The sequence below is a fragment of the Myxocyprinus asiaticus genome, chromosome 31 (genome assembly GCF_019703515.2).
Source record: "Myxocyprinus asiaticus isolate MX2 ecotype Aquarium Trade chromosome 31, UBuf_Myxa_2, whole genome shotgun sequence".
NCBI lineage: Eukaryota > Metazoa > Chordata > Actinopteri > Cypriniformes > Catostomidae > Myxocyprinus > Myxocyprinus asiaticus.
Window position 1 is genome coordinate 6,041,705 of NC_059374.1, and position 27,520 is coordinate 6,069,224.

Below are 27,520 nucleotides of genomic sequence, written 5' to 3' on the forward strand. Positions count from 1 at the left end.
ATATATATATATATATATATATATATATATATATATATATATATATATATATATATATATATACACACACACGTATGTTCAAATAGAAATCTGTTATACAGTATACAGAAGCAAGGGAATGTAATGGCAGAAGAGATAGGATATGTTGGATAAATATATATAGACTAAGCTGTGTATTGCACATAATTATTGCTCAATGGGGCACTTTCAACTATTCATGAGATGGATGGCCTGAGGGAAAAAACTGTTCTTGTGCCTGACGGTTCTGGTTCTCAGTGCTCTGTTGCGCCGGCCAGAAGGCAACAGTTCAAAAATATAGTGGGCAGGGTGAGTGGGGTCCAGAGTGATTTTTCCAGCCCTTTTACTCACTCTTGAAGTGTACAGCTCTTGAAGGGAGGGCAGGGGGCAACCAATAATCCGCTCAGCTGTCCAAACTGTCCTTTGTAGTTTTCTGATGTCCAGTTTCGTAGCTGAACTAAACCAGACAGTTACTGAAGTGAAGAAGACAGACTCAGTGACTGCTGAGTAGAACTGTATCAGCAGCAACTATGGCAGGTTGAACTTCCTCAGCTGGCGAAGGAAGTACAACCTCTGCTGGTGTTTTTCACAATGGAGTCAGTGAGTCTCCCACTTCAGGTCCTGTGAGATGGTAGTGCCCAGGAACCTGAATGGCTCCACTGTTTTTGTATTTATATTGCATTTTTGTACATTTGTATTTATAATTCACTGCAAAATATGTGCTTGACATTTCACATTTTGCTTGAAACCTCCTGCCTCCAGAATAATTATGTTATACATGCAAAGACAAATGTATTATTATAATTATTATTAGGCTTTTATTATAAAAATGCATATACAAGGCATATTTTATTAATATAATCTATAACATTTAAAATGTGCATTTCATTTAGTTTTGACGCACTTCCACTTTAAGCCCCCCAAACCTGGTTCTATCCGAATACAGAGACAGATACAGATAATTTTGTCATATGAACAGTTACAGATTCAAATACAAATACAGATAATGGCTTCGCTGAACACTCCATGTGGTGCTTGAACTGATAATTAGACTGAATGTCTATGGATGAGCTCATCTGTGAGGGCTAAAATGCGTTAGAGCGCCACCTAAATTTCAGATCTGTATATTGTGATGGAATGTGACAGAATTTTTTTTTTTCTAGTCTTACTGCCATCTTGTGGAATAAAATGAGAATTTTCAAAGTACAGTAAAGTGCACAGAAATGTAAGTGTAAGTGTAGTTCTAGCAGCAGACTCGCAGCTGTACATCATCACAACATTACCTAGTTAGCTCCTAGCCAATAATACATCAGCCATTGCTTTAAAAGCTTGCTTTCAATCTACCACTTTGCTGTTTCAGTGTGCCAACACGGTTTCAATCGACAGCTACTATGTCTGAAGACGATTCAGCTTCGCTCCCCGAAGAGCTTACACCCGCTCTGGACTTGGATTCAGTACCGTGCTCCTTACCTTCCATCCAGGATCAGTCAGCTCCTCATCTCCAAGCTTCAGAGTCTCAGTGGGGTCGTTGCCCTCACAGAAGGATCATAGAACCAGCTCGCCAGTAACATCCTGGGAAGCCCGCCTCCCCTCTCCGACGATGTCATCACTCCATTTCAACACTCTGCACCAGCCTCAAAAACCATGATCAGCAAAATCTGGATCGCCGCTCAGTCACGAAGGAGACCTCTTCCGTTCAAAGCCAACACGTCTACTTCATCCGGAATGCACGGCCCATTGATGGAAGCCGTACATTCCACAGCTGAGTCTGTTAAAACAGTTGGCTCAAGGCTCTCATTCCTCAAGTCTTCTTTTCCCTCCTTTTCTTCAAATACAGCTCAAACGGCTTTTCTCTCTACAGAAATTTCAGCCAGCCCTCTATAGCGATTTCAGCCAGCCCTCTATATATGCATGCCGGTCCCAATTTCTCTCTGGCAAGCTCCTCCCCCCGCTCTCACTACAGGTAGGAGTTTTGTCTTACAATCAGTAAGACAATTGACTCAAAGGGTCACACCATCGATTATGTCAATGGAAGCCCCATCTGTAACAATTTTAATGAATCAGTGTGTGTATTCTCTAACTGTGTTTCTCTCATGTTTGTAGTTTTTGCAAGGACCCGCATCCAAAATCTGTGTGTGCCCTTGATGCTTCCGTTCCTTTCGGGGGAAACGAGAAGCTTCTTTCAGGAAATTCTAACCCATTATCCCTCCACCCCAGTCAATGTTTAGTTCTTTCTGAGTATCTCTCCACATACCCCCACCCCATTTTTGTTGATTTTCTCCTAAGTGGCATGGCACAAGGATTTCGGGTCAGCGTCCTTTCCCCCTCTCTCATACACATAGAACTGACCGAACCTGTGGTCGTTTTTGATCTGCTGGAGATAGAATTAAGTAAAGGTTACCTAATTGGCCCTTTCAGTTCTGCTACTTTCTTTCCTTTTAGAGTTAATCCCATTGGCCTAGCCACTCGCAAATATACATGCAAGAAAAGACTGATTTTTGACACGTCCGCTCTGTGGTCAGGCCATATGGCTAGTGTAAATGACATGACTCCACTAGAGGTGTTTTCACTTTATTACGCTTCAGTTAATCATGCCATTCAATTAATTATCAAGGCTTGGCATGGCACCCTCCTCGCCAAAGCAGACATCAAAGATGCTTTCAAAGTCATGCCCATTCAAACTGCCAACTGGCCCCTTTTCAGCATTAAGTGGCAGTCAAAATCTTTTCTTCGCTGTCCGGCTCACTTTTGGTTGTAGAAGTAGCCCGCACATTTCAATTCACTGTCAGAAGGCTTATGCTGGATCTTTCTAAATAAATTCAAGCTCCCATTTGTACTGCACCTGCTCAACGACTTCCTGCTCATTGATTTCCCTGCCTCTCACAGTTTCACTCTGGAGGTTTTAACCAAGCTTTTTCACAAGCTGGATGTTCCACTCTCTGGTTAAAACATTTCTGGTCCTGTTATGTCTTTCGAACTCCTCGGCATTGCGTTCGATACCCTGAATATGCAAGCTTCCCTGCCTCAGGATAAACTAGTCAGGATCAGGTCAGCTTGCACATTCTTCCTCTCATCAGTTTCAGTCTCCAAACGTGATCTTCTGTCCCTCCTGGGCCACCTAAATTTCGCCATGCGCATTATTCCTCAATGCTGCTCCTTCATCTCTTGCCTTCTCACGTTAGCCCATTCTGTCGATAAACTCTCCGACAATGTATCTATTGATGACGACTGCCAATTGGACCTCAAATTTTGGTCCCTGTTACTAAATCACTGGAACGGCATTTCATTTTTCCAAAATGAAAACCTGAAACCTCAGACGGTGTGTCCTTTTTCATGGATGCCGTGCCCCTCTTAGGTTTTGGGTGCTATTTCAAAGGATCATGGTTCACAGGGAAATGACCAGATGGATTTCATACTCTCGCGCTCAACTCTCCTTCATCCAAATTATTCTAAATTTACCCCATTGTCGTTGGCAGTGTATTATGGGGTCCCCTCTGGGCACACAAACACATCATCGTCAATAAATGCTGGCCATCATGCCTCTACTGAGACGTTTGATATGGCAAAGCATCAACTGCAACTTCATTCTCTCAGCCAAGCACATTCCTGGGTTTTTCCAATTCAATCGCTGACTCCCTATCTCGTTTTCAGGAGTTTTATTGACTATGTACCTCCATCAGTAAACCTCTTGTCCCCTGCCCAAATCTTTCAGACCTCCTACTGGACCAAGCCCTTCACTCCTACCCCTTTTAGATTCCAATAAAACTCTCATGCAGAAAGGACTCGCCCAGTCCACACTCAATTCCTATAACTCTGCCTGGGCTCATTATTCCTCCTTTTGCCAAGCACTCCTTTATTTCCCATTTTGGTCTCCTTCCTTTTGCTTCAACACCAGACTCCTGAAATTTTTATTCATCACCCAAATGGTGGCTCCATGCTAGATGTCATTCCCCTGACACCCCCAGTATTTTTTTCCAATCCCTCCATTCACCTGCTGCTCAAAGGAATCAAAAACTCCTGCCCCTCTCTCCCCGAAAAGAGGTTACCTATCACTCTAGACTTCATCACATGATTTCATCACTCAGATCAGGTCTTTTTACCAAGTATATTGACATTCTTTCAGAAGCAGCCTTCCTTTTAGCCTTTTATGGTTTTTGAGCTCTCTCTGAGAACTCTCTCTCCTTCCTGCCTTATCGCGACCTTTCCTTTTCTGGTAATTTTCTTTTCTCCTAACCATTTCTACCTTTTTCTCAAACACTCTAAAACAGAACACTCTGGGACCAGTTGTAGCATAATGATATCTAAAACCCCCAGCTCCTTCTGCCCCTACACCTCCATGGTTAAATATCAGCAAACTCATTCACATTTCGCATTTGACTCTCCCCATTCACCACCCCATCACGAGAACCTATGTCACGCTACTGTTTCAGAAATCACCTTTCCGCAACCCTCAAACATTGCAGTCTCTCCCCCCGTGTCTTCTCGGGGCATTCATTCCATATTGGTGTGGCCACAGCCACTGCCCATCAAGGACTATCAGAATCAAGATGCTCAGCCGCTGGTCTTCCTCATCTTACCAGAAATATATTCGACCCAACCTTCAATCATCACACACGCTCAACTCTCCATCAGCCACAAGTTTCATCTGGTGGCAGCCTGGGGACACTCACTGCTTCATCCACACATTCAACCACATCCACCAAAGTTTGGAAATTATATAGTTGCTCATTTTGAATGTCATAATCAGTTTTTCAAATTACAGATAAAACTGACCAGACATAGTATGTCAATGCTATTACATGTTTGTGAGGGAACTGTGAAGAAGGAAATGTTAGTGTATTTTAAATCAAAGATCTAAAGTGCAGAATTAAGAAATAATGATAAAAAGGGTTGGGGTTCTGCCAAAGCAAATGGAACAGAGAAAATAAGACCAAAGGGAGCCCTGTATTAATAGCAGTGGTTTAATGGCGTGAATCTAACTCAAGCCAATTAAAAGGCAGGCGGAGAGCACAGGGTGGGCTTCCATTCATTTGAGAGAAATTGAGGTTGAAATTAGGCATTGTGCGACCATGTGGCCTGTACAGGGCCTGAACCAACTTTCAATATCAATTGGCCGACTATGATCTGCTTATGGAGATAGAGAGATCGCCAGGAAAGGGGAAAACAGGGGTAGAATTGTACAAATGGCCCAGATCAAAGGACGATTGGGCCTTGGGACACAAACATCACAAGGTCTCCCAAACTCAAACCACATATATAACTTTTGTGAAATGATATGGTCCTTTTTAGGATTAACTTTTCAGTTAAGGGTGATATTGACAACATTGGATGATAACGAGCCCCTGTGCTGGAAGATGTGGCCCTCCATAGCATTTTGTTGAGAGTAGTGATGAAAGGATAGGGTCTTCAGTTGTGTTTTGTTTTTCTCTGTTTGTTTCATACATGATCATGAAACATCAATGGAAGTGGATGTTGTTCATGTTCCCTTATGTTGTTCCTGAAGGGTGATTAATATGGACAGCAACAGTGCCCGTCTATCAGCTGTCCAGGTTCCGGAAATGTTTTTCCCATTAATTTCTTCTATACAGATTTCATAAAATCCTTCATAAAAAAGTTCTAAGCCATGAACAAAACTAACCAGCTCAGAGGTGAATCACAATATTTAAAACCTTGATTTGAAGTGAAAAATATTTTTAAATCGGACAAAAAACAATTAAGCAAGTGAACTGTGTACTTAACATCTTTAATGAGGGAATGAGCTTCAATCCAATGAACCATTACGCATGATTTAAACAAATTATAAATGATGGAAATATATAAAACTATTGATTTAAAGTTGTTGATTATAAGTATGGAATCAATATTTTTACGTTTTTTGCATAATATTCAGACATTTACAAATATATAAATAGTTTGAGAGTGAAGGGAGGACTGACTTGATTGCATCATTTGCAGTGTGTCATGGAAGTGGGTGGTCGATGTTGGGCTCTTTTGCCGATGTTTGTTTGCTGCGACTCTCTGATTGGTGGATTTTTCCCCAAAGTATCATGAATAGTAAAGTTATTTACCAGGAATTCCACTATGAAACACAATTTAAGTTGATATAACATGGACTGATGGCCTCAGCAATAGCATATGTTATCTATTAACAACCTTAGTTTGTCTTAAGGGTTGTCTTTAAAGGTTTATAAGCTATAGCTTTTTCAGACTGGTCCAGCTAATAAATATATGCATTTTAGAGTAAACAAACACAAAAAGATGAATGGCTCTTTTAAATGAAAGGTGGGATTTTCATTTAGCTGCCATATTAAGTATTGTCATGCTAATGCCAATCTTAATTGGAATCAACTGTAAGTAAGCCACATCTCTTTTTCGCTTCAGATGAGTAACACTGTTTGTGTGATGCTGTCGGTGTAGGCAGTAGGCAGCAAGGCTAGTACTCACTATTGGTTTTGTAACAGCTAACATGTTTTAGGCCCAGAGGGAAGTTAAATTCTCCAGCTGTTGTGTGATTCTGGAAATGACCTTTAGTTAATGTCACACATCACACACTTTAATATCACTCTACGACTATACGTCATGACACAAATCTCTTCTGTATTTTACTTCACAGTTTCTATTAAGAAAATTGGAGGCTTCATCAGAATATATTTTTTCTCATGGTAATTATCACGTGTTGAGGATGAGAGGATTCTAATCATGTGGAAGTGGCTGGCGATGAGATGTAGCTAAAAGCTGTAGGCACAAATAGACTGAATGTCCTGAAATGCCCTCTAACCTCTTAAAATACAATGTTCAGGATTTATAATAGAGCTGATCCTGTGTCTTGTTACTAATGAGACTGTGAGCTCATTCATAAGATTTGGGCAGGTTTAAGTTACTACACAAATCTAATCACTTATCAACATGTCTTGCTAACTATGTAATTTTTATTTATTTATTTATTAAATAAAATTTGTACCTAGGAAAAAGATTTGAAACTAAATTTGATTAATTACTGTAAGTGTCAGTTGGCATCAATGTCTGTTCTTATATGTGAGAAACAAAATGTTATACCATAACACACGTCTTGCATATAGGCTAGCTTAGCTAAACCCAAAGGTAGTTTAGTACCCCAAATAGGTAGTTTAAGAAAAAATGAACTGCCAGTGAAAGATCCATTCACACCGAGACCGTAACAGATAAAATGAAAAACAATTTCACCCCTGTACAATAGGAGGTGCTGTCTTTAAATATTTAGCTGTCAGTGCATTAGACTGATATATTTAATGCAGTTAAGGCAGTTATTTGTTTCATTATGTTCTTTCCGTGTTTTGATGCATTTTGAGGAATAGAGTCAGTTTTTTGTGCAAGTGAGATGAGTAAAGAGTGCTGGTGCACTGGTCCCATGTCTTCTGTCTTTATACTTATGCATGCATTTTACAATGAGTATATTCCAAACAAACTTCCGAACACAGCTTCTCTTTTTTTTTTTAATGCCTGGATAATATAACACAAGTTACAGTGATATAAATACACGTGAAATAATGTACATTAAGTAAAACAAATATAGCATAACATATGATGCATAGCATTAAAACTAATATAAAAGAAGACACAGCCTCATGGCCTTTTCTTTATTTAATTATTACATATTTGTTTTGAATTCAGGGTTTCTTGTGCATGGTAAGAAAAAGAGCATTGTAACAGAAATACTTTGTGTTATTTTATCCTTGCAATAAAAATAGCAATGAGGTTAGGCAATTTGTTTGTCTACTCTTGTAGTGAATTATTGCATGTAAAGAGTCTTTTAATGTGTTATTTCACTACGAGCTTACTGCAAACGAATTGCCAAACCTCACAGCTGTCAGTAATATAAATATTTAAATAATGTACCTTAAGATAAAAAACGGGTATATTACATAGTGGCCAGATGTGGAAATAGCCGAGCTCTTCTCAGACAGACAGCAGCTGGTCAGGCGAGATGGACGTGCCCTCAGGCTGCAGGTAGTGTTTAACAAGCTTCAGTATAATGAAGCCATGTGTGTCATTTGTTCACAGCCTCTCTCTGTCTCACACAAACACGCATATCCTTAGTGTGCTTCGGTTTTTGTCTCACTTCCACTTTGGTTCTTTTTCTGTAAAGGAATAGTTCATCCAAAATGAAAATTATATCATTATTTACTCACCCTTGCAAAAATGTTTTTTTTTTTTTTTTTAGCACTAGTGCAACAAAATGAAGAGCACTAGGTGTGTAATTAATGCTTTAACAATGCATTTGATAATTTTCAACGATGGGAAATGTAGTTTGATCACACAAGCCAAAATGACTAAATGAGTAATAATTTCTTGCAACTTTGTTGTTAATCAACAGTACAAAAAATGCATACAAGCTAAATTGTACAGTCAACATTGACTATTAAAACTGTTTAAAATTGCTTCTAAAATGAACTCTGGGTTAAAGAAAATCCAGAGTTTAAAAAAATAATAATTTAGCTTTGGTTGGCCTCAGTTTTAGATTTAATTAAAGAAATTTGTCCGATATTGACTATAAAAATTAATGTATGAATCTTGAGTCAGCATTAGGCATTTGCAGAGTGTAGCGGAGCATGTTTTCTTATGCTCTCTTCTGTTAAACGCCAATGCTTAGCACAACAGAATATCCTCTCGTCGCATTTGAGAGTCACTTCACTAATTGAACTCATTTGAAATAAATGTGTTAATTGCTTTAGTTGAGCAAGCGTTGTAATTGGGTCATGATTGCTCTTGCACTCCTCTTCAGCTTGCACGCTTCCGTTAATAATATCAATAAAAATATCTTGAGAGCTGTGAATACAGCTTTTTTTTGTATTTTTTTTTTTTTTATAGAATCTCTGTTGTAAATACAGCATACTGTAGCTGTCTATCTTTTCTGTTTCATGCTCATAATTCTAGTATACCTCAAGTAAGTGGAATGATATTTCAGAGTGACCATGTCTGTCAAACTCCAAAAAGGAAAAGTATCATAAAAGTAATCCATGCAACTCATGCCCTATATTCCAAGTAGGTATGGGAGAAATTGAACGATTCCGGTTCCAATTCCAATTCTTAAAGGTTACATCAACTATTCTTTAAATAGTTTTCAGAAAGAAATATCTGGATATATGGAACCAAAATAACAGAAAATGTTATATTTTAACAGATTCTTGCAAAAGGTGTGATTATGAATTTGTTCAGGAACATGCTACACTGGTCGTGCTGTATGTTTTGTGCTGCAGATTGTAAGTTCCACTGGTTGTTTAGATCAGTGTTACTATCAGAAATAATTAATAATTATTTATTTAGTTATTAATTAATATTTAAATTAAATAATAGAATCTAACTCATTAAAGCCTCACACGGCGCACCATTAAATGTAGTGCGCCACGTTCAGGAGCGGGTTGGGTTAGCAATAATTAATAATTATCAAAGATAATTATTAATTATTAAAATCAATAGAACATTGATGAGAATCAGTGTTAGCTTTTTTAATCCTTTAAATCAACAATTATCAAAGATAATCATTAATTATTAACATCAATGAAACATTGATTAAATTTAACACTAGCTTATTGATCCTTCAAATTCAACAATCATCAAAGATAACTATCAATTATCAAAAATCAATAGAATATTAATAAGGATTAATATCGCCGGGGCACCACCCTGGAATCAGGGACTAATAACCAGATAGTATAACAGTCTCAATATTAGATTGTTCTCTTAAGAAAATCGATATTCAAAAGGAAACAATGAAGGCTTGAATCTGAGCACTGACATCCCCTGTCAGCATTTGACACAGGTGTATGCAAAACAAACTAAAACACTTCTCTTTGAAATATAAAAAAGTTTATTTATGCAGTAATATCAATTAATAATCAATACAATGCAGTCAATAAACTTCCGACTTACAACTACAAACTAAACAGTGATATGATTAGATATGGTAACCAAAATAAGCCTATAACACATGAGAGGAAGGTGTGTGTGTGTGTGTGTGTGTGTGTGTGAATGTCTGAGTGTGTATAAGGAGTGACGCGCACAAAATGGCGGACGTGACTCTCGTGAAGAGTACGTCACGCAAGATTTCTGGCCAGAGAATATGGCCACAAATGTGGGCAGAGAGAAGCCAGTTAATGGTGTCCGCCCATTTACCGCGTGTCTCGGCTTGTACGATAACTTAGGGACAAAGCTGAACTTTATCACAAAGTTATCTACTAGCCAAAAGTATGTGCGAGAATGTTTGTGAGGGGTCGCGTGTGTGTGTGGTTAGTACGAGAGAGAGAGAATAAAGTGGCGGCACCAAAGCTGGTTTCGCGATCATGGGAGAGAAAGCAACTGTTAGTTTATCACTCAGAGACGAGGTGGACGGCTTGTAAACCATCCCGCGGTCTTTGATTCTTTAATAGATAAACTCAGTGTGCTGGTCTCACCCACAATGGCGGAAATACACAACAGTCCAATGTGGTTGGACTACAACACAGCAGATCTCATTTGTGATAACAGTACATTACAGTAATACCTTGAGTATTATTAGCAGCAATGAGCGGACTTGGCGGTCTGTAAACTGTATAAGCAATAACCTTGATACACAAGAATAACACACTATAATATTCTATCTCTGCCCAGGTGTAAACCTCTAACTTGAATTGCATGAGGATGCAGGTAGAATGTGTGTTCATCCGTCCTTTAACTCCGACTCGGTTCCTCGAGGCTTGGGTGATGACGGGAGGCCGTTTCATCGCTATTTCTGCGGACGGTACGGCTGCTGATTCTCGGTGGGCCGGCGGAGAAATCAGCGACGTCGACTTGATTGAAGAGAAATCTTTTCTCTTCACTTCTGCAAGCAAACGGATGAAGATGCGGATTGCTCGGCGGTCTCCTTCGGATCCATTAGATTATGTTTCGGTGGAACACAGAGTAATCTCAACTCATCCAGCGAGAAGGAGATTGTATGGCCACAGTTTCAAGTCGGATGTTACTTCCTTGTGCCACGAGGCTACACCTGAGAGCAGCGATGAGCTGCGTCTATGCATGGTGAGCAAAGTTGCTGGAAGCAATTCCCGGAAGCATCTCAGAGGTATTTCTACTCCTGATGACTTAATGGTTGAGGGGCGTTCTGTCGTGTGCTCATCCAATAGGAGTTGAGAGTTCGATCCTTTAGTGAGCAAGGCTTCATGGGATTTGTAGTCTGTTTTGGACTCCCTTTGTTTGATTTTGGCGCGGTTTTTATCAGTAAGATTTATGACTGTTTGTGGGCCTCAGTCAGGTTTTACGGCTGTGTTAGGCCTGCCTTTGTCGTCTATCTGAATATTTGAGGCCCAACAAGATTTAAAGGAACAGTCTCATACAGAAAGTGTCATTCATGCAGGAATCAAGCTACACTGGTCACGCAGTTTGTTTCGCACTGTAGATTCCAAAGAACTTGCTTATAAGAGTCAATTGTTCGGGAATTGGGCTACGCTGGTAGCAGCTTGTTTCACACTGTTGTTGGGCCTCATGTATTCAAATAGAAGACAAAGGCAGGCTTAACACAGTAGTAAAAACCTAACTCAGGCCCCCACATAAAATAAAAATCACACCAAAATCAAACAAAGGGTGTCCAAAACAGACTACAAATCCCATGAAGCCTTGCTCACTAAAGGATCGAACTCTCAATTCCTATTGGATGAGACACACAACAGAACGTCCCTCAAACCATGACATCATCAGGAGTAGAAATACCTCTGAAATGCTTCCGGGATTTGCTTCCAGCAACTTTGTTTGCAGCGTGTAGACGCAGCTCATCGCTGCTCTCAGGTGCAACCTCATGGCACAAGGAAGTAACGTCCGACTTGAAACTGTGGCCATACAATCTCCATCTCGCTGGACGAGTTGAGATTACTCTGTGTTCAACCGCACACTAACGGATCTGAAGGAGACCGCTGAGCAATCCGCATCTTCATCCGTTTGCCTGCAGAAGTGAAGAGAAAAGATTTCTCTTCCATCTTCAGTCAAGTCGACATTTCTGAGTTCTCCGCCAGCCCGCCGAGAATCAACAGCCGTGCCCGCCAACAGAGCGAGGAAACAGCCTCCCGTCATCACCCGAGCCTCAAGGAACTGGGTTGGAATTAAAGGACGGATGAACACACATTCTGCATCCTCATGCGATTCAAGTAAGAGGTTTACGTCTGGGCAGAGATAGAATATTATAGTGTGTTATTCTTGTGTTTCAATGTTTTTGTTTGTACAGTTTACGGACCACCATGTCCGCTCATTATTAATACTCAGGGTATTAATTATCACGAATTTGTTTTACTGTATTGTGGTCCAACCAAATTGGACTGTTGTGCATTTTCGCCATCCCAGGTGAGACCGGCAAACTGAGTTATCCATTAAAGAGTCAAAGAACGCTGGACTTTTACAGGCCGTCCACCGCGTCTCTGAGCGATAAACTAACAGCTACTTTCTCTCCCATGATCGTGAAACCGGCTTTAGGGCCATCACTTTATTCTCTCTCTCTCTCTCTCGTACTAACCACACACACACACACACACTCTCACACACACACCCTCATGTGTTATAGGATTATTTTGATTTCCATATCTAATCATATCACTGTTTAGTTTGTAGTTGTAAGTCAGAAGTTTATTGACTGCATTGTATTAATTATTAATTGATATTACTGCATAAATAAACTTTGTTTATATTGCAAAGAGAAGTGTTTTGGTTTGTTTTGCATACACCTGTGTCATGCTGACGGTATGTCAGTGCTCGGATTCAAGCCTTCATTCATTGTTTTTGCTTTTTTTCCCAAAAATCGATATTCTTCGGATGTCGATTTTCCTAAGAAAACAATCTAATATTGAGACTGTTATACTATCTGGTTATTAGTCCCTGATTCCAGGGTGGTGTCCCGTCAATGTTAATCTTTATTAATATTCTATTGATTTTTGATAATTGCTAATTATCTTTGATGATTGTTGAATTTGAATGATCAATAAGCTAGTGTTAATTTTAATTAATGTTTCATCGATGTTAACAGTTAACGATTATCTTTGATAATTGTTGATTTAAAGGATTAGAAAAGCTAACATTGATTCTCATCAATGTTCTATTGATTTTAATAATTAATAATTATCTTTGATAATTATTAATTATTGCTAATAACCAAACTTGCTCCTAAACATAGCGCACTACATTTACTGGAGCCCCATGAGGTTTTAATGAGTTAGATTCAATTAATTAATTTAAATATGAATTAATAACTAAAGAAATAATTATTAATTATTTCTGATAGTAACACTGATCTAAACAACCAGTAAAGCCCTACACTGTAGATTCAAAAGAAATGGCTTATAAGAGTCATTTGTTTGGCAATCGGGCTACAGTGGTCTCACTATATATTTTGCTCTTCAGATTCAAAAGAACCAGCTTCTAAAAGTAATTTGTTCAGGAATTGGGCTACACTGGTTGTGCAGTATATTTTGCACTGTATGTTTTGCACTGCAGATTCAAAAGAACTGGCTAGTAAGAGTAATTTGTTTGGGAATCGAGCTACACTGGTCATGCTGTATGTTTTGCGCTGCAAATTCAAAAGAACCTGCTTATGAGAGTCATTTGTTCAGGAATCGGGCTACACTAATCAGTAGCTGTTTTAACGACCACACAAACAATGCAATTGCATGGGGCTCTGGATGTGGGGGGGGGTCCGCCCCGCCCCGCCCTGCCCCGTTAGGAAAAAACGCTTGAGGATGACGTGTTGTTCTGGGTACACAAGCGAATAAGCTGTTGTCAGCACTCTCAGAGCAGTTCACGTTAGAAGCCACTGGGATCGGGTCTGTTTTTCAAGTAGGACTTTGTGAAATATACAGGCCTTCCTAACTTGTTTCGCCCACACGCTCTCATTCACAGATACGTGCGAACGGATTCGTTCACACCAAACATGGTTTTGCGTGCATCTGCTCTGTTTTTTCATTGTTTTGTAAACGTGCTGGACAAACATTCTTGACTGCTGCACCACGTGTCTCACCCTGCACATTTTTAGACACTGTGTCAAGTTAATTAGAACTTCAGGTTTCCAAAATGCATGTCAAGACACCTGTGTCCTGTTTAATTCATTGTGCTGTGTCTAGATTGTTTTTAGTGAAGTGTCACAAAGATTTAACTTTCTGAACAAGTTCAGGTTGCAAAGAGGGGACTGTTACAATGTTTAACATTATTCCAGATTAGTCGCGTGGCACCATGCGAGGGTCGGACCTGTGAAAGGCGAGCTCTGTGCACTTTGCTATTTTTTGTATTAATGTGAGATTCGATACACTCGGTTCCATAACTCTTCTATGAAGACAATATGTCAAAGAATTAGAAATCCTCAGGCTCTGGAGACACTAAAAGACACTTATGGGCTCAAGCTGACACCCCTGACAGGGCCGCGGACCAGGGACTCAATTTGGACGGTGCAGCGGGAAAGATTCAGCGTCAACTGTCGAGCATGTCGGCAATGCTGGAGAAGGCCGTTGCTGACTTAGAGGATCTTGCTGTAATACGTCGATCAGTCACTGCCATGGAGACGAAATTCACCGAAGTGGTTACAAGAGTGTCGGATGTTGAGAAGAGGATTGTTTATCTGGAGTAATCGGAGAGGGAATTAGCTGCTAATCCGCTATCGACCAAGGTGGACTTGGAACGCGTTTGGGAAAAGTTGGAAGATATGGAGAATCTGGAAGATCTTTTGTTATGTGAGGCGAGGAGTAAAGGAAGGCTTTCTTGGAAGAACAACATCATTTTCTTGCTCCCAGACTTTGCAAATTTTTTTCTTTGCTCTCTTTGCAAGAGAAAAACGTGATCCATTCAAGGAATGCAAGAAAATCTGTAACACAGTTCAGTGGAAAGGATGAGGCGAGAACTGGCTTAACAATATAAATAATATTTAATGAGAAACTGAACCAAAAAGACAAACACACATAGGTGTCAGAAAGCTATCCGTAACTCTCTCTCTCTGCCGCACTGCTGTCTCCAGTCAACCTTTATCACTCTCGGGCTAATCAGCCCAATCAGGGGCCGGGTGTGCGGAATTACGACCCGACCATGCCCTCCGCCCTGGCACACTCTTACATCAACGGAAGGTCGCTTTTGCACTGATGTTCCCGACCAAAATGAGAATAGATACTAAGGATGGCCGCAAAATATTTACATGCCCACAGCAAGTGATGTCCTTGGAGTCAATGGAATGAGTAAGTCATTGTGTGATGCTCTTGATACAGACGAGTGGACCTGACTCACTGAACATTCACTTGATTGTCCGAGGAAACTGGGCGCCTTCTTTGTTTCTTTTTGTGTTGTTCCGACTAGCGGCTGGAGTTTGTATTGTGGAATAACACTCCTTCGGGACAGTTTGTGGATGTATTTGCATGTTCTTTGTGCTTATGCCTCCTATTGGATGGAGCTTGTTTTGTGGAATATTTCTTGCAAATCATTAGGTGGCACCTGAGAGAGCCCCTCCCTGGTTTTGTATTGAACATGAAGTTCTTGCTCCTATTTTGCCATTGCAAAGCCTTTCTATCAAACTAATCGGAGAAGTTAAGTTATAACCCCCGTTATCTCGCATTTGCACTCGGTATGGACAAGTGTCCAAAGTGTTTAATTTGGACATTTATTTAAATGTTGCCTCAAGCAATGGCTGAACCCTAAATTATGTATCAATAAGTCACCTTTCTGCTGGTCAGAGTGGATTGTGAGGGGGGTTACTACACTCGGTGACCTATATGAGAGTGGAGTGTTGAGGTCTTTTGAAAATTTGGTTCAACATTTTGGTATTCCCAGATCTCAATACTATAGGTATTTACAGCTGCACCACCTGCTCTGTATTGTTTTTGGGAGTAGCACACACACCCCTAAAGTGGCAGATACTCTGGGAGTTGTGATTACTGCTTTGGAACAGGTCATGAGGCATCAGTGTATTACTCCCTGCTAATTCAGAGTCTGGGGGATGGAACTTCAATTTCTCTCAAGAGATTATGGGAGAATGATTTAAATTTGGTATTGGAGGAGGGAGTGTGGGCTAGGATTCTAAAAAAAATTCAAGTCTGCATCTAGAGATGCAAGGGTTCGCCTTATGCAATTCAAGATTTTACATAGATTCTATTGGACCCCCTCTAGATTGTATAAGCTTGGTCTTAAAGACACACCCACCTGCTAGCGATGCCAATCAGAGGATGGAGACACAACCCATGACTTTTGGGGGTGTGTTAAGATCCAAGAATTTTGATTGAAGGTTCAGAGTTGTATGTGTGAGGTGTGTGTGTGTGTGTGTATTATTATATGTGACCACAAGGGTGTTCGTTGGGGGTCAGGGTGGGGTTGGTGATTGGGGAGGGATATTAGTTGGGGTTAAATGTTAAATGTTGATTCGATGTGTTATGTTTTTCTCTTTTGTGTATTTTTGAATCAATAAAAAAATATTAATTGGAAAAAAAAAACATTATTCCAGATTGTTCTGCACCAAGCAAAGTTTTACCACTTGAGAAACGGCAATGTTTTGTTTTTTGTTTTTTGGTAAAAAACACAGGAATATGCTACTTTTGTATACAACAAAATACAATTTTCAAAATGATGCCCCAGGTAGGTCGGTTGCTTGGGGCCTCAGAAATCATAAATCAGCCCCTGGCACTAGTCGCCCAGTTTGTTTCATGCTGTAGATTAAAAAGAACCAGCTTATAAGAGTAATTTGTTCGTGAATCAGTCTACACTGGCTGCACTGTATGTTTTGTGCTGCAGATTCAAAAGAACCGGCTTCTAAGAGTCCTTTGTTCAGGAATCGAGCCTCATTGGTCATGCAATATGTTTTGCTCTGTAGAACCATCTCATTAAAGTCATTTGTTCAGGAATCAGATTACACTGGTCACGCTGTATGTTTCACGCTGCTGATTCAGCAGTGGTGTTGCAGTGCCACTGAAAGGTAGTGCAGGAAACACTGTCAGTGTATTTAAGTATTTCAGTTAAAAATCATTCGGTTCTGGTATAAAAGCAATGGAATAGATTCTTAATAAGAACTGGTTCTCGGTTCGCAACCCTAATTCCAAGTTTCTAAGCCATTTGTAACCAGAATTAAAAAATGGTGTGCCACATTTAAATATTACACACACAAGAACCAAAACCTAACACAAAAGCTATTGTATGGGTTCAAATGGCTTGGAATGTAGTGCACAAGTCGTGCTGACTATTTTTATGGTCTTTTTATTAGGTCCCAAGCACTGAAAGTCCAGGGAGTCCTTATTCTTCTTCTAAGGATTATTATAATTAGGGCCCAAGCTCTGAAAGGGCGGAGGCCCTATTGTTCTTCTAAGGATTATTATTATTATTATTATTATTATTATTATTATTAGGGCCGAAGCACTGGAAGTGTGGAGGCCCTATTGTTCTTCTAAGGATTATTATTATTATTATTATTATTATTATTATTATTAGGGCCCAAGCACTGAAAGTGCAGAGGCCCTATTGTTCTTCTAAGGATTATTATTATTTTTATCATTATTATTTCAAGGTTTCGGGGGCTTTTGGGGCACTTAGCATGCCCAAAAAATTTAGAGTCAGAGTCGTCGGCCATTGGGGCTTGGCAAAAGTTCATACATGGGCGTGTAGTGGGGGCTCTGTACTGCCATCTAGAAAATGGGCATGTTCGGGGGTGCTCTTTAGCACATCTCTTTTGAGCAACAGTCACCAAACTTTGTATTTATATAGAAATTGAGCGAAATGTTTGGCCTTGCGGGCTGATCACATTGATGTGGCTATTGTGGGTCACGGTCATGGTGCCACCAACTGGCAAAAGGAAGTGTGGCACTTTTAACAGACTTTAAAATATCCCTCTTATGTTTACCTAAATTGCTTCAATTGTTTTTAGAATAATGTCAAGACAGTGCAGATTTAAAATTCTGAAGGGATTCTTGATAGCTTAAACAGTGTTGCCATGGCAACACATTAAATGTCATTCCTTTTTATGTATATTCACATGTTTTTGAGGTAATTCATGCTTGAATTTCCATGATATTTTGCACACACATCAGAGTTGTCTGCCATCAGGCCTGGGCAAAAGTTAACAAATGGCTGTGGCTGGGGAGTTCTGCAGTGCGACCTTTTGACACAAGTGGTGGGGTCTGTTTCTTCTACAGTCACCATACTTGCTACATATATTGCTCTCATCAAGCTGGACAACTTTCAAAATTACAGTCATTAGCTCCACCCAACAGGAAATCTGCCATTTTGGATTGAATGTGCATTTTTTGAAAATTGCAGGACCTGAACTTTTGAATACTCCTCCTAGGGAATTCATGTTACTGCCACCAAACTTAGGTAATATTATGCCAAGACATTGAAGATGCTAAATTGCGAATGGATTTTTGATATATTGAACGGTGTTGCCATGGTGATGCATTAAATTAAGGGCGAAAAATGGGAAACAGGAAGTGTCTCATATCTTATGTATGCAATGCGTGATTTTTATTAAAATTGGGATGAATATTTAGTCTTGGGGGCTAATCACATGGATTTGACTATTTTGAGTCACGGTCATAGCGCCACCACCTGGCAGCAGGAAGTGTGACCCTTAAAACAAACTTTAAAATATTATTAAAAAATTATATTAACTCAAATTGCTTCAAAATTGTTTAGAATAATGTCAAATGCCAAATGCATGTTTCCACCTTGCATTGTTTTCCGAAATCCACCAGGTGGAAATGGACCAGTTGTGCTTAGGCCTGTATTTTTTTTTTTTTTTTTTTTTTTGGAGACAGACATGATATGAATTGTTGTTTATATGGAAAAAGCTGTGTAAAAATTCTACTTTTATGTTCCACACATATGGGTTTGGAACAACATGAGGGTGAGTAAAAGAATGACAGAATTTTCATTTTTGGGTGCAAAAAGCATTTAAATTTTGTCTGAAATTCTTTCTATATACACATTTGAAGTATTAGCCAACAGATGTAGAAATCCAATTGATTTTAAACTAATTTCAGTGCTCCTGCTTTCCCCCCACTTTCCCAGCATGCAACAGATATCTACTGTTGTCAGTCCAGAGACGAAGGGCCTCTGAATTCATTTCATCATCTTAACTCAAGTACCCTGCTGAGTTCGAACACTTGCATTGTGGGGGCACAAATTGAGACACATTAATTTTCTGGTGTGGGCTTGTACAGGTCCAGCTCCACATTTCTAAATTTTATTTATTAGCCATTTCATTGCTTATAATTTTCAATAAATATTTATGTATTGTGTTGATTGTGCATACCACACACTGCAGCTAAGCTAGTAAGCAGTCAGATATTCCTTTTTAATCAAACCCTTATAAATCACTAAAATGATGCCAGTAACCCACTTTTGCATCAGTTTTGAGTCAACATGAAGAGGAATTCGCAACCAACATGGGGTGACATTTGTTCCCTATCTGTCACTCACTCGATGTTGTGTCAATGTAATGACACTAGGGGTCACTCTTGGGAGCCCAAAACACCTCTGGTCATTGAAAAAAGGCCAATGAAAATTGGCGAGTTGTATTTGCATACCACTCCCCCGAACATACGGGTATAAAAGGAGCTGGTATGCAACCACTCATTCAGATTTTCTCTTCGGAGCCGAACGGTCGATGCTCACTGGGATTAATTCTCACGGCTGTTCATTCAACTCTGCTGAATCTGACGGCGCATTTCAGTGGCTTCTCCCCCTCTGCACTGGTGCACTGCAGAGAACGGCCCTGGGTGCTTCAGCAGAAATAAAAGAGTATATTCTAAAAGAGTATATTTCACTAAAAGAGCGGCACACACTGAACGTCTTTTTAAAGATGCCCTTCCGTTTGAGTGTTATTGAGTGCTAGTGATATGACCAGGCTATGTGCCAAAGGTTCCCACGACCCCTTTTAGGGATCAGGTAGTGAACCTGCAAGCGCTGCCCCAGGAGGAGGCAGACCCAGCCCTGACGTTGCTGTGTCCGGTGCGTGCTTTACGCAACTATTTGGATCGCACGCAGAGCTTTAGTGTCTCTGAGCAGCTCTTTGTCTGCTTTGGTGGACAGCGGAAAGGAAGCGCTGTCTCCAAGCAGAGGATCGCCCACTGGGTCATTGAAGCCATAGCAATGGCATATCACGCTCAGGACGTGCCGCCCCCGGCAGGGCTACGAGCCCATTCTACCAGGAGTGTGGCGGCCTCCTGGGCCTTGACCAGTGGCGCCTCTCTAACAGACATTTGCAGAGCAGCAGGCTGGCCAACACCCAACACCTTTGCGAGGTCCTACAATCTCCAGGTGGAACCGTTTCGTCCCGTGTAGTGGCAGGCACAAGCAGGTAAGTCCGGGACAGCTTGCCAGGTGTATCGCTTGCGCATAGCGCCTTTCATCTCCCCTGAGCTGAAGACGTGCGCTGTTGACTCCCAGTAGTGTTCACAATCTGTGTTCCCTGGATGACTTCCTCCGAGCCCTGTGGCAGACGAGTTTGCAGAGAAACTCGCTGCCAGCTCAGTACATGTGCTAACTAAGCTCTGTACTGGGGTAGGTGCTCCGCATGTGTTGGTTCCCCATAGGTAACCCCATGCGACATATATCTTCCACTAATTCATTTCCCTGTTGGTAAACTGTGTCATCCTTGGGCAGAGGCCCCTCTTCCCCAGTCACCATGTTTGTAGAAACTCCTCCCCCGTAGGATAGGACCTACCATGGGACTTCTCCACATGACATACTTCCGACAAAGCTCGGCAAGACCATGTGACGTATTTCCACTGAAAATAGCCCCCCACACCGGGGCGGGGTGTGGTCTCTGCGGTGTCTTCCCCTTGGGAGTGACACCCTCCCAACGTAGACCTGGTGGCCCCAGTCGGTTAACAAATTTCACTCTTTTTTTTGGGGGGGGGGAAAGAAAAAAAAAAGAGAGGATAAGAGGCCAGGACTGGGCTAGCCTGTCTCTATCTTTTGGGCAGTCGACTTGTTCCCGAAGGGCCATTCGACACTCATAACAGCATTGGGGGAGGTTACGTGTCGGCCTGGTGCGCTGGCTAGTTGTGGCATTTTGTATAGGGACCCCTAGTGTCACTACATCGACACAACGTCAAGTGAGTGACAGATAGGGAACGTCCTGGTTACTTACGTAACCTCCATTCCCTGATAGAGGGAACGAGACGTTGTGTCCCTCCTGTCACAATGCTGGACTACCCGCTGAAATGGCCAGGACCTTGTCTCGGCTCCTCAGCACAAAACCTGAATGAGTGGTTGCATACCAGCTCCTTTTATACCCGTATGTTCGTGGGAGTGGTATGCAAATACCACTCGCCAATATTCACTGGCCTTTTTTCAAAGACCAGAGGTGTTTCAGGCTCCCAAGAGTGACCCTGAGTGTCACTAAAGCGACACAATGACTCGTTCCCTCCATCAGGGAATGGAGGTTACGCAAGTAACCAGGACGTTTTCCCATTACTTCCATAATGTGACATATTTCAGAGTGATTTTATCCATCTGGAGTTAATTTTATCATGACAAGTAAGCATTCCATGCCAAAAATGATATAATAAAAAAATAAAAAAATAAAAAAAAATTAAAAAAGGAAAGTTATTTTAGAGGTGTTATTTTTTTTGAAAGGTCAAAATCTTTTCTTTCTTTCTTTCTTTCTTTCTTTTTTTTTTGAGTAATATAAATTGAAGAATTGTGCACAATAACATGCATTAAGAAAGTAAATACTGTCAGTTTTGCTTTCATGTTGACTGTATCCCAGTGTCCACTGTAAATCATGCTCAGTGAATACAGTATCAGTCTCACTCGAGACGCATGATTATTTCATATGGCACATCATGCACAATGTATTCATCCTTTTTAAATATACATGAATAATTTTTGTGGTTGCTGGTCATTTTTTGCATGGTTTGCAACAAAATTAAATAATTTATCGAGGAAATACGAGATGCTGCCTTTTTGGTTGAATGACACAAGAGCACAAACGCAACCCAAACAGTGGAGTCATGCAGCAGAGACGCAGCTTTGTTAGATGCAATGTTTGAGATTGCGCTTGTACATGGAGCCGAGATTCATCAGTCTGTTCAACTTCATGAGCTTTTAGTTAATTTACACACACAGACTGTTTTGGGTGTTTTTCTATGTCAAATCTTGGAGATGGCTGTGAAATGGAAATGGTTATTGTGTTGTGTCTTGGTGCACTACCAGGGCTGCGCTGCAAATTAATTATTCATGCTAAGAATCGGACAGGGGAGCAGGAGACAGAGCAAAGAGCAAAAAGAATGAAAGACAAAAACAGGATGAGAGAGAAAGAGAAAAATGTGTGTGAACTACTGTCTACAGCATTTAATTACATAAAACAGTGTTTATTTTTAACAGTATATACATTGTTACTGGCCTATTACCATATTGTACCATATACATTTTGCTGTTAAAAATGTTATTTGGGTGAATCTAACACAAAACATTTTCAGGTCACATTACACAGCATAAAAAAAAAAAGATTATTTTCATGACAATTAATATAAATATTAATATTTTTTATGATAATTCTCATAAAATTCTCATTGCTGTAATACAGTAATACATTTTATTTAAATCAGCATAAATTAAATGCAGTACAACAAATACTGCCATGATGTATAAATATTTACAATTTAAATATTCTATTTTTCATTAAATTATAAATAACAAGAATCATGAGAATGGGGGAATATACATGAAAATAATGTCACAATTGCTAAAATATACCTCTTGCACTATATTATCAGTATGTTTTTGCATCTGCCTGGTGGCAGGAGGGTGTGGTGAGGGGGTTGAGAAATCCCAAGTCCAGAGTTAACCAGGAACCCTGACCTTAATCATGCCTGATTAGTGCTCTCATCCCCTGAGGAACAGGCAGTCTGGATCCTGGATTTAACATTGATTAGCTGGGAACATGTTGTCCGGCCTTCTGTTGCCCACATGTAGAGTCAGTAGAAGACAGAGTAAAATATGTTGTTAGTTAGTCAACTAAGAAAATGCTGAGTTTATACTATTTTTTATTTTTTTATTTTATTTTTTTAGCTGCAAATGACTAGTTTTGTGCCTCTTGCATAATCTTTTTAATAGAATTTTCTTAGTTCTAATGTGAAATGATGCATATGTGAATTGAATGGCCTTTTTTTCTTCCATATGACAGATTACAATTAGGAGCTTGACGGAGGCCTAGTCATGAGTCGGCCCACACACAATCTGCATAATGTTATATTTTTTTATCTGATTGTGTGTAAAGTTCTGTGAAATTCTCCAAAATAGAGCTGAGAGAATAATTATTTTTGGTAAAGCAGTATCAAATTTGTCTTCATACATATATAAAACAAATATCAGCTATTTGTATGCATTGTTATTGCATTTCACCTGAATTGTCTGACATGAAAGGAAATTGAATGAAATATGTCAAATGATTTGAAACCCTTACAAAAAAGTACTCTGGTTACCATGGTGCTCTGATGGTGTCAGATGGTAATAATATATTAAGTGAATGAATGAAATGTCAGATGCAATCCTTGAAATTTCCTACACATATGATTGGTGAGGACATGTTTTTTTTTTTTATTTTTTTTTTTAAATTATTTTATTTTATTTTATTTAGTAGAAGTATTTTAGGTAAAGTTTTCAAAGAAAGAGTGTGTAATTGTATAGAAGATGAATAATACATTCAAAAGGTGAAATAAATTCAATTAGGTGGAACTCAATTCTACCAGACATACAGATTCTATTCTATTCTATTCTATTCTTTTAAATGTCAGATAAAAATGTTTTGATCACGCATATACTCAGTGTATAGTAGTATAGTAAAACAGGGCCAGCTTAGAGAACAAACCATGAAATAACTGTGAAATTATGTGATCCTCAAATTCCACAGCACAGCTCAGCTAATCTAAGAATCATGCTTATTTATTTATTTATTTATTTATTTCAAAACAACAACACAGATGCTTTTTCCCAGTTTTCTGTTTGCATTGCTGGTAGCAGGTCTCACAACTGCACGTAAACTAGAAGCTATAACCCCCTCTAGGGTATCAAATCCTGGACTCTCATTTCTAACTAGGTCAATGCTTGCAATAGCTGTAGACTCTTGATCTCGATCTCTCTTTCTTCTTTTCTGTCTCTCTTCTCAACCCCTATGCACCGCAAGATCCACTTCTCTTGTATGCATCAACATTAAATACATTTGTGTCCATACTGTCATTTAAAAAAAAAAAAAAAAAAGTTCACTCAAAAGAATAAAAATTCTGTCATAATTTTCTCACACTCATGTCATTCCAAACCTGTATTATTTTCATTTTCCTTGGAAGACAAAATTTAGCAGAATGTTGGCACTGCTCTTTTCTATACAATAAAAGTGAATGGTGATCAGGGGCTGTCAAGCTCCAAAAATTGGAGGTCTGCGCGGGCATTAAGATTAAGCTCAAACCTGGTCCATACCTGAGACCATGTGACTCGAGTAGACCCGACCACTACCGTCAAATTTTAAACCCGAACCCGGAAATGCTCACTCTTTATATTTTATAATAAAAGCAAATTTGCTTCAATAGGTTGTATTTCATTTAAAGGTGCACGCAGTAATTTTTTCCTCATTAAAAAGTTGAACTTCTAAAGACATGAACTGTAATTTTGCAATATATGTAGGAAATCATGAGCACTCACATTAAAATGAAGACTCCAGTCATATCAGTAACCTTATGAAAGCTGTTTTATTCTACATGGAGAGGGTCCACACATGGGGGCTGCCATGTTAGAATCACATGGCCAGCCAAATACTGCTCACTTAATCTCAGTAACCGTGCTGTTATTTGACACTTTCACTCACTGATTAAAGTAATCATGGCTGACTGTGAATACTACATTTCTACAATGGCATCTGAAACTGAAAACTATTGACTATTGATTTTAAATGATGCTGCATTCAAGCCACTCGTTGTCAGTTCAAGTCCAAGATGACACAAAGACAAAAGTTACTACGTGCACCTTTAAGCATTGTAGGCAACATTCGTAAACATATAGTAAAAGTAAACATACACAGTTTTAACAAGGCACGGCGGCACCTCAGCACACCAGAGCAAAAGGGGAAAAAAACATTGACTTACTGTTTATGAACAATCTGGAATCATGTGTAACAGTTTAGCACTCACATGAGGTCCTCTTCACAACCTGAACTACCCCCAAACATCAAGTCTTTGTGACACCTGCACTAAAAAGCTAGACGCAGCGCAACAAATGAAACAAGAAGCAGGCGTCAAAAGATGTGTTTTTACAAATTCTTACAAATACTTTTAGACTTAACACAGCAGTCCTGCATGAGACACTGAAAAAAGACGTGGTGCAGTGGACAAAGACGTCCGTCTTGCTTGTGTTTGAATAGAAAAATGATGGAAATACAGAGCAGATGCACCCAAAAAGTGTACAGCCCTTAACTCTCTCTGTGTGCAGCATTTTTAATTAATTATAAACCCAAACCTTAAATTTTACTTGACTCGAACTCAGCCCAAAACCAGACCGGAGCCATCAAATTTTAAGCCTGAACCTGGAGATATAGAAATATTGGAAGGAGTTGGAATATTGTGCACAAGTCGTATGGAATTCTGTTATGGTACTTTCATGGTGGTCTGGTCGCCATTCACTTTCATTGTATGGAAAAGAACAGAAGAACATCTCTGTTTGTATATTTTAAAATATAAAATATTAAAAAATATATAGAATATCAACAATAAAATTAAAAAATTAAAAAATAAATACATAAATATAAATATAAATTAAAGAAATATCACTCAATAGCACTCTTTCTGTTTGAAGCTCGGGGCGATGAACTGAACAATCGGCTCACTTGCAAGCCAGTCACGTTCAATAGTTCAATACTGCTCTCCCTCAGGTCTGCCAGTGCCTGCTTCAAAGAGACATCACGTGTGAATTCTCTTACCTGACGAAAGGAATAAATGTTTTACATGCATCTGTTATTAATGGAACAGAGAATAGTACAGAATATTGTAATGCCTTAGCAAGAAGGTTAGCAAGAAGCATAATTGTTTTTAAGATCTGTCTCTGTGTCTCTTTCTCAGGATCAAGATATCTTATTACATCCACGGGGGCCTTGTATATTCTGGATGTGCAGTCAGAGGATGCAGTGAATATTTATCGCTGTACCACGCGGCACCGATACACAGGGGAGACCAGACAGAGCAACAGTGCCCGACTACTTTTATCAGGTGAGGAGCCTTTGTGCTGATGTCAAGTCCCCACCAGCCAATTAGGTCATAAAAATAATTTAGGCATTAGGCACAACATGCATAAAAGTACCTGCAACCCCTTTAGCTGTGAATATATTCACATTATTAGCATAGCCTAGAGTGCCTTTTTGCTTTTATAAAACATTCGGCATCTACGGGTGCTGTGCAGTGATATTGTGAACAGGTGTTTTATGTGCTAGCTGTTACAATAGTGTAGTATAGCATGACTGGATCACTGTTTTGACAAGGTTGGGCATAATTAAAATTTTAAGAATTGTCTCTCTTTCAGTTCATGAGTTCATTTTAATTGAATTTGCAATGCCCCACAGGAAGTTGAATTAGAATAATATGAAGTGGTATTTACTGAAGTGCAATTTATAAAAATTCAACACAGTGATTTATTTAAATATAGCCTATTCATTGTCCAATGTAGAATTACATTTGTTTGACTAATTATACATCATATTTATCTAATATTAATATTAATATTATATTAATGATCTAATATTTCTCTAATAAATAAATAATTATAATTAACACAGCCATGGAAAATTTTACCATACAGCACCAGAAATGGTCCACCTTATAGTTTTCAGATTGTGTAATATACTGAGTAAATTAGAGCTTTCCAGGTAATGAGGTGTCCTTCCACCATAGTCCATAAAATTAAAATGTATTAAATATAGTGGAATAAATGTAATTCAAACTTATAAAGATGGCATTTCAATTTCTTTTTAAATATTTGTATTATGTTTTTTACTTTTCCTCCATTTGCTATCTGAAAAAAAAAAAAAAAATTGTTCTCGATTCGATAAGTCTAAGTGGTCGTTAAAAAAAAAAAAAAAAAAAAAAAAAATGCGACACCTTTGGTATTCGTGGTCAGAATTGACGACCAATGAAAATTAATGGGAAAGCTTTTTTATCTGTCAAATACAATCAATAAATCAGCCATAATTCAGAAAAAAACAGAGAGAAATTACAGGGTAAGACTCTAAAACATCCTCAGTGCAAAACACACATACACATACACATACACACACACACACACACACAAACATGTTGGTGCAGCTATCATTATGAGGACTCTCCATAGACATAATGATTTTTATACTGTACGAACTATAGATTCTGTCCCCTAACCCTACCCTTAAACCTAACCCTCACAAAAAAACGTTCTGCATTTTTACATTTTCGATAAAACATCATTTAGTATGTTTTTTAAGCTATTTGAATTATGGGGACACTAGAAATGTCCTCCTAAACCACATTTA

At 39.3% G+C, this 27,520-nt stretch overlaps 1 protein-coding gene across 2 annotated transcripts in view; it reads left to right on the forward strand.

Moving 5' to 3' along the window:
• Positions 1–27,520, forward strand: part of LOC127422249 (cell adhesion molecule DSCAM-like) — a 228,166-nt gene that overhangs the window by 106,637 nt on the left and 94,009 nt on the right. For both annotated transcript variants that reach the window (XM_051665620.1, XM_051665621.1), the window contains exon 4: positions 26,082–26,228. In XM_051665620.1, coding sequence (XP_051521580.1) covers positions 26,082–26,228 — 147 coding nt within the window. The remainder of the gene's footprint in view (positions 1–26,081; positions 26,229–27,520) is intronic.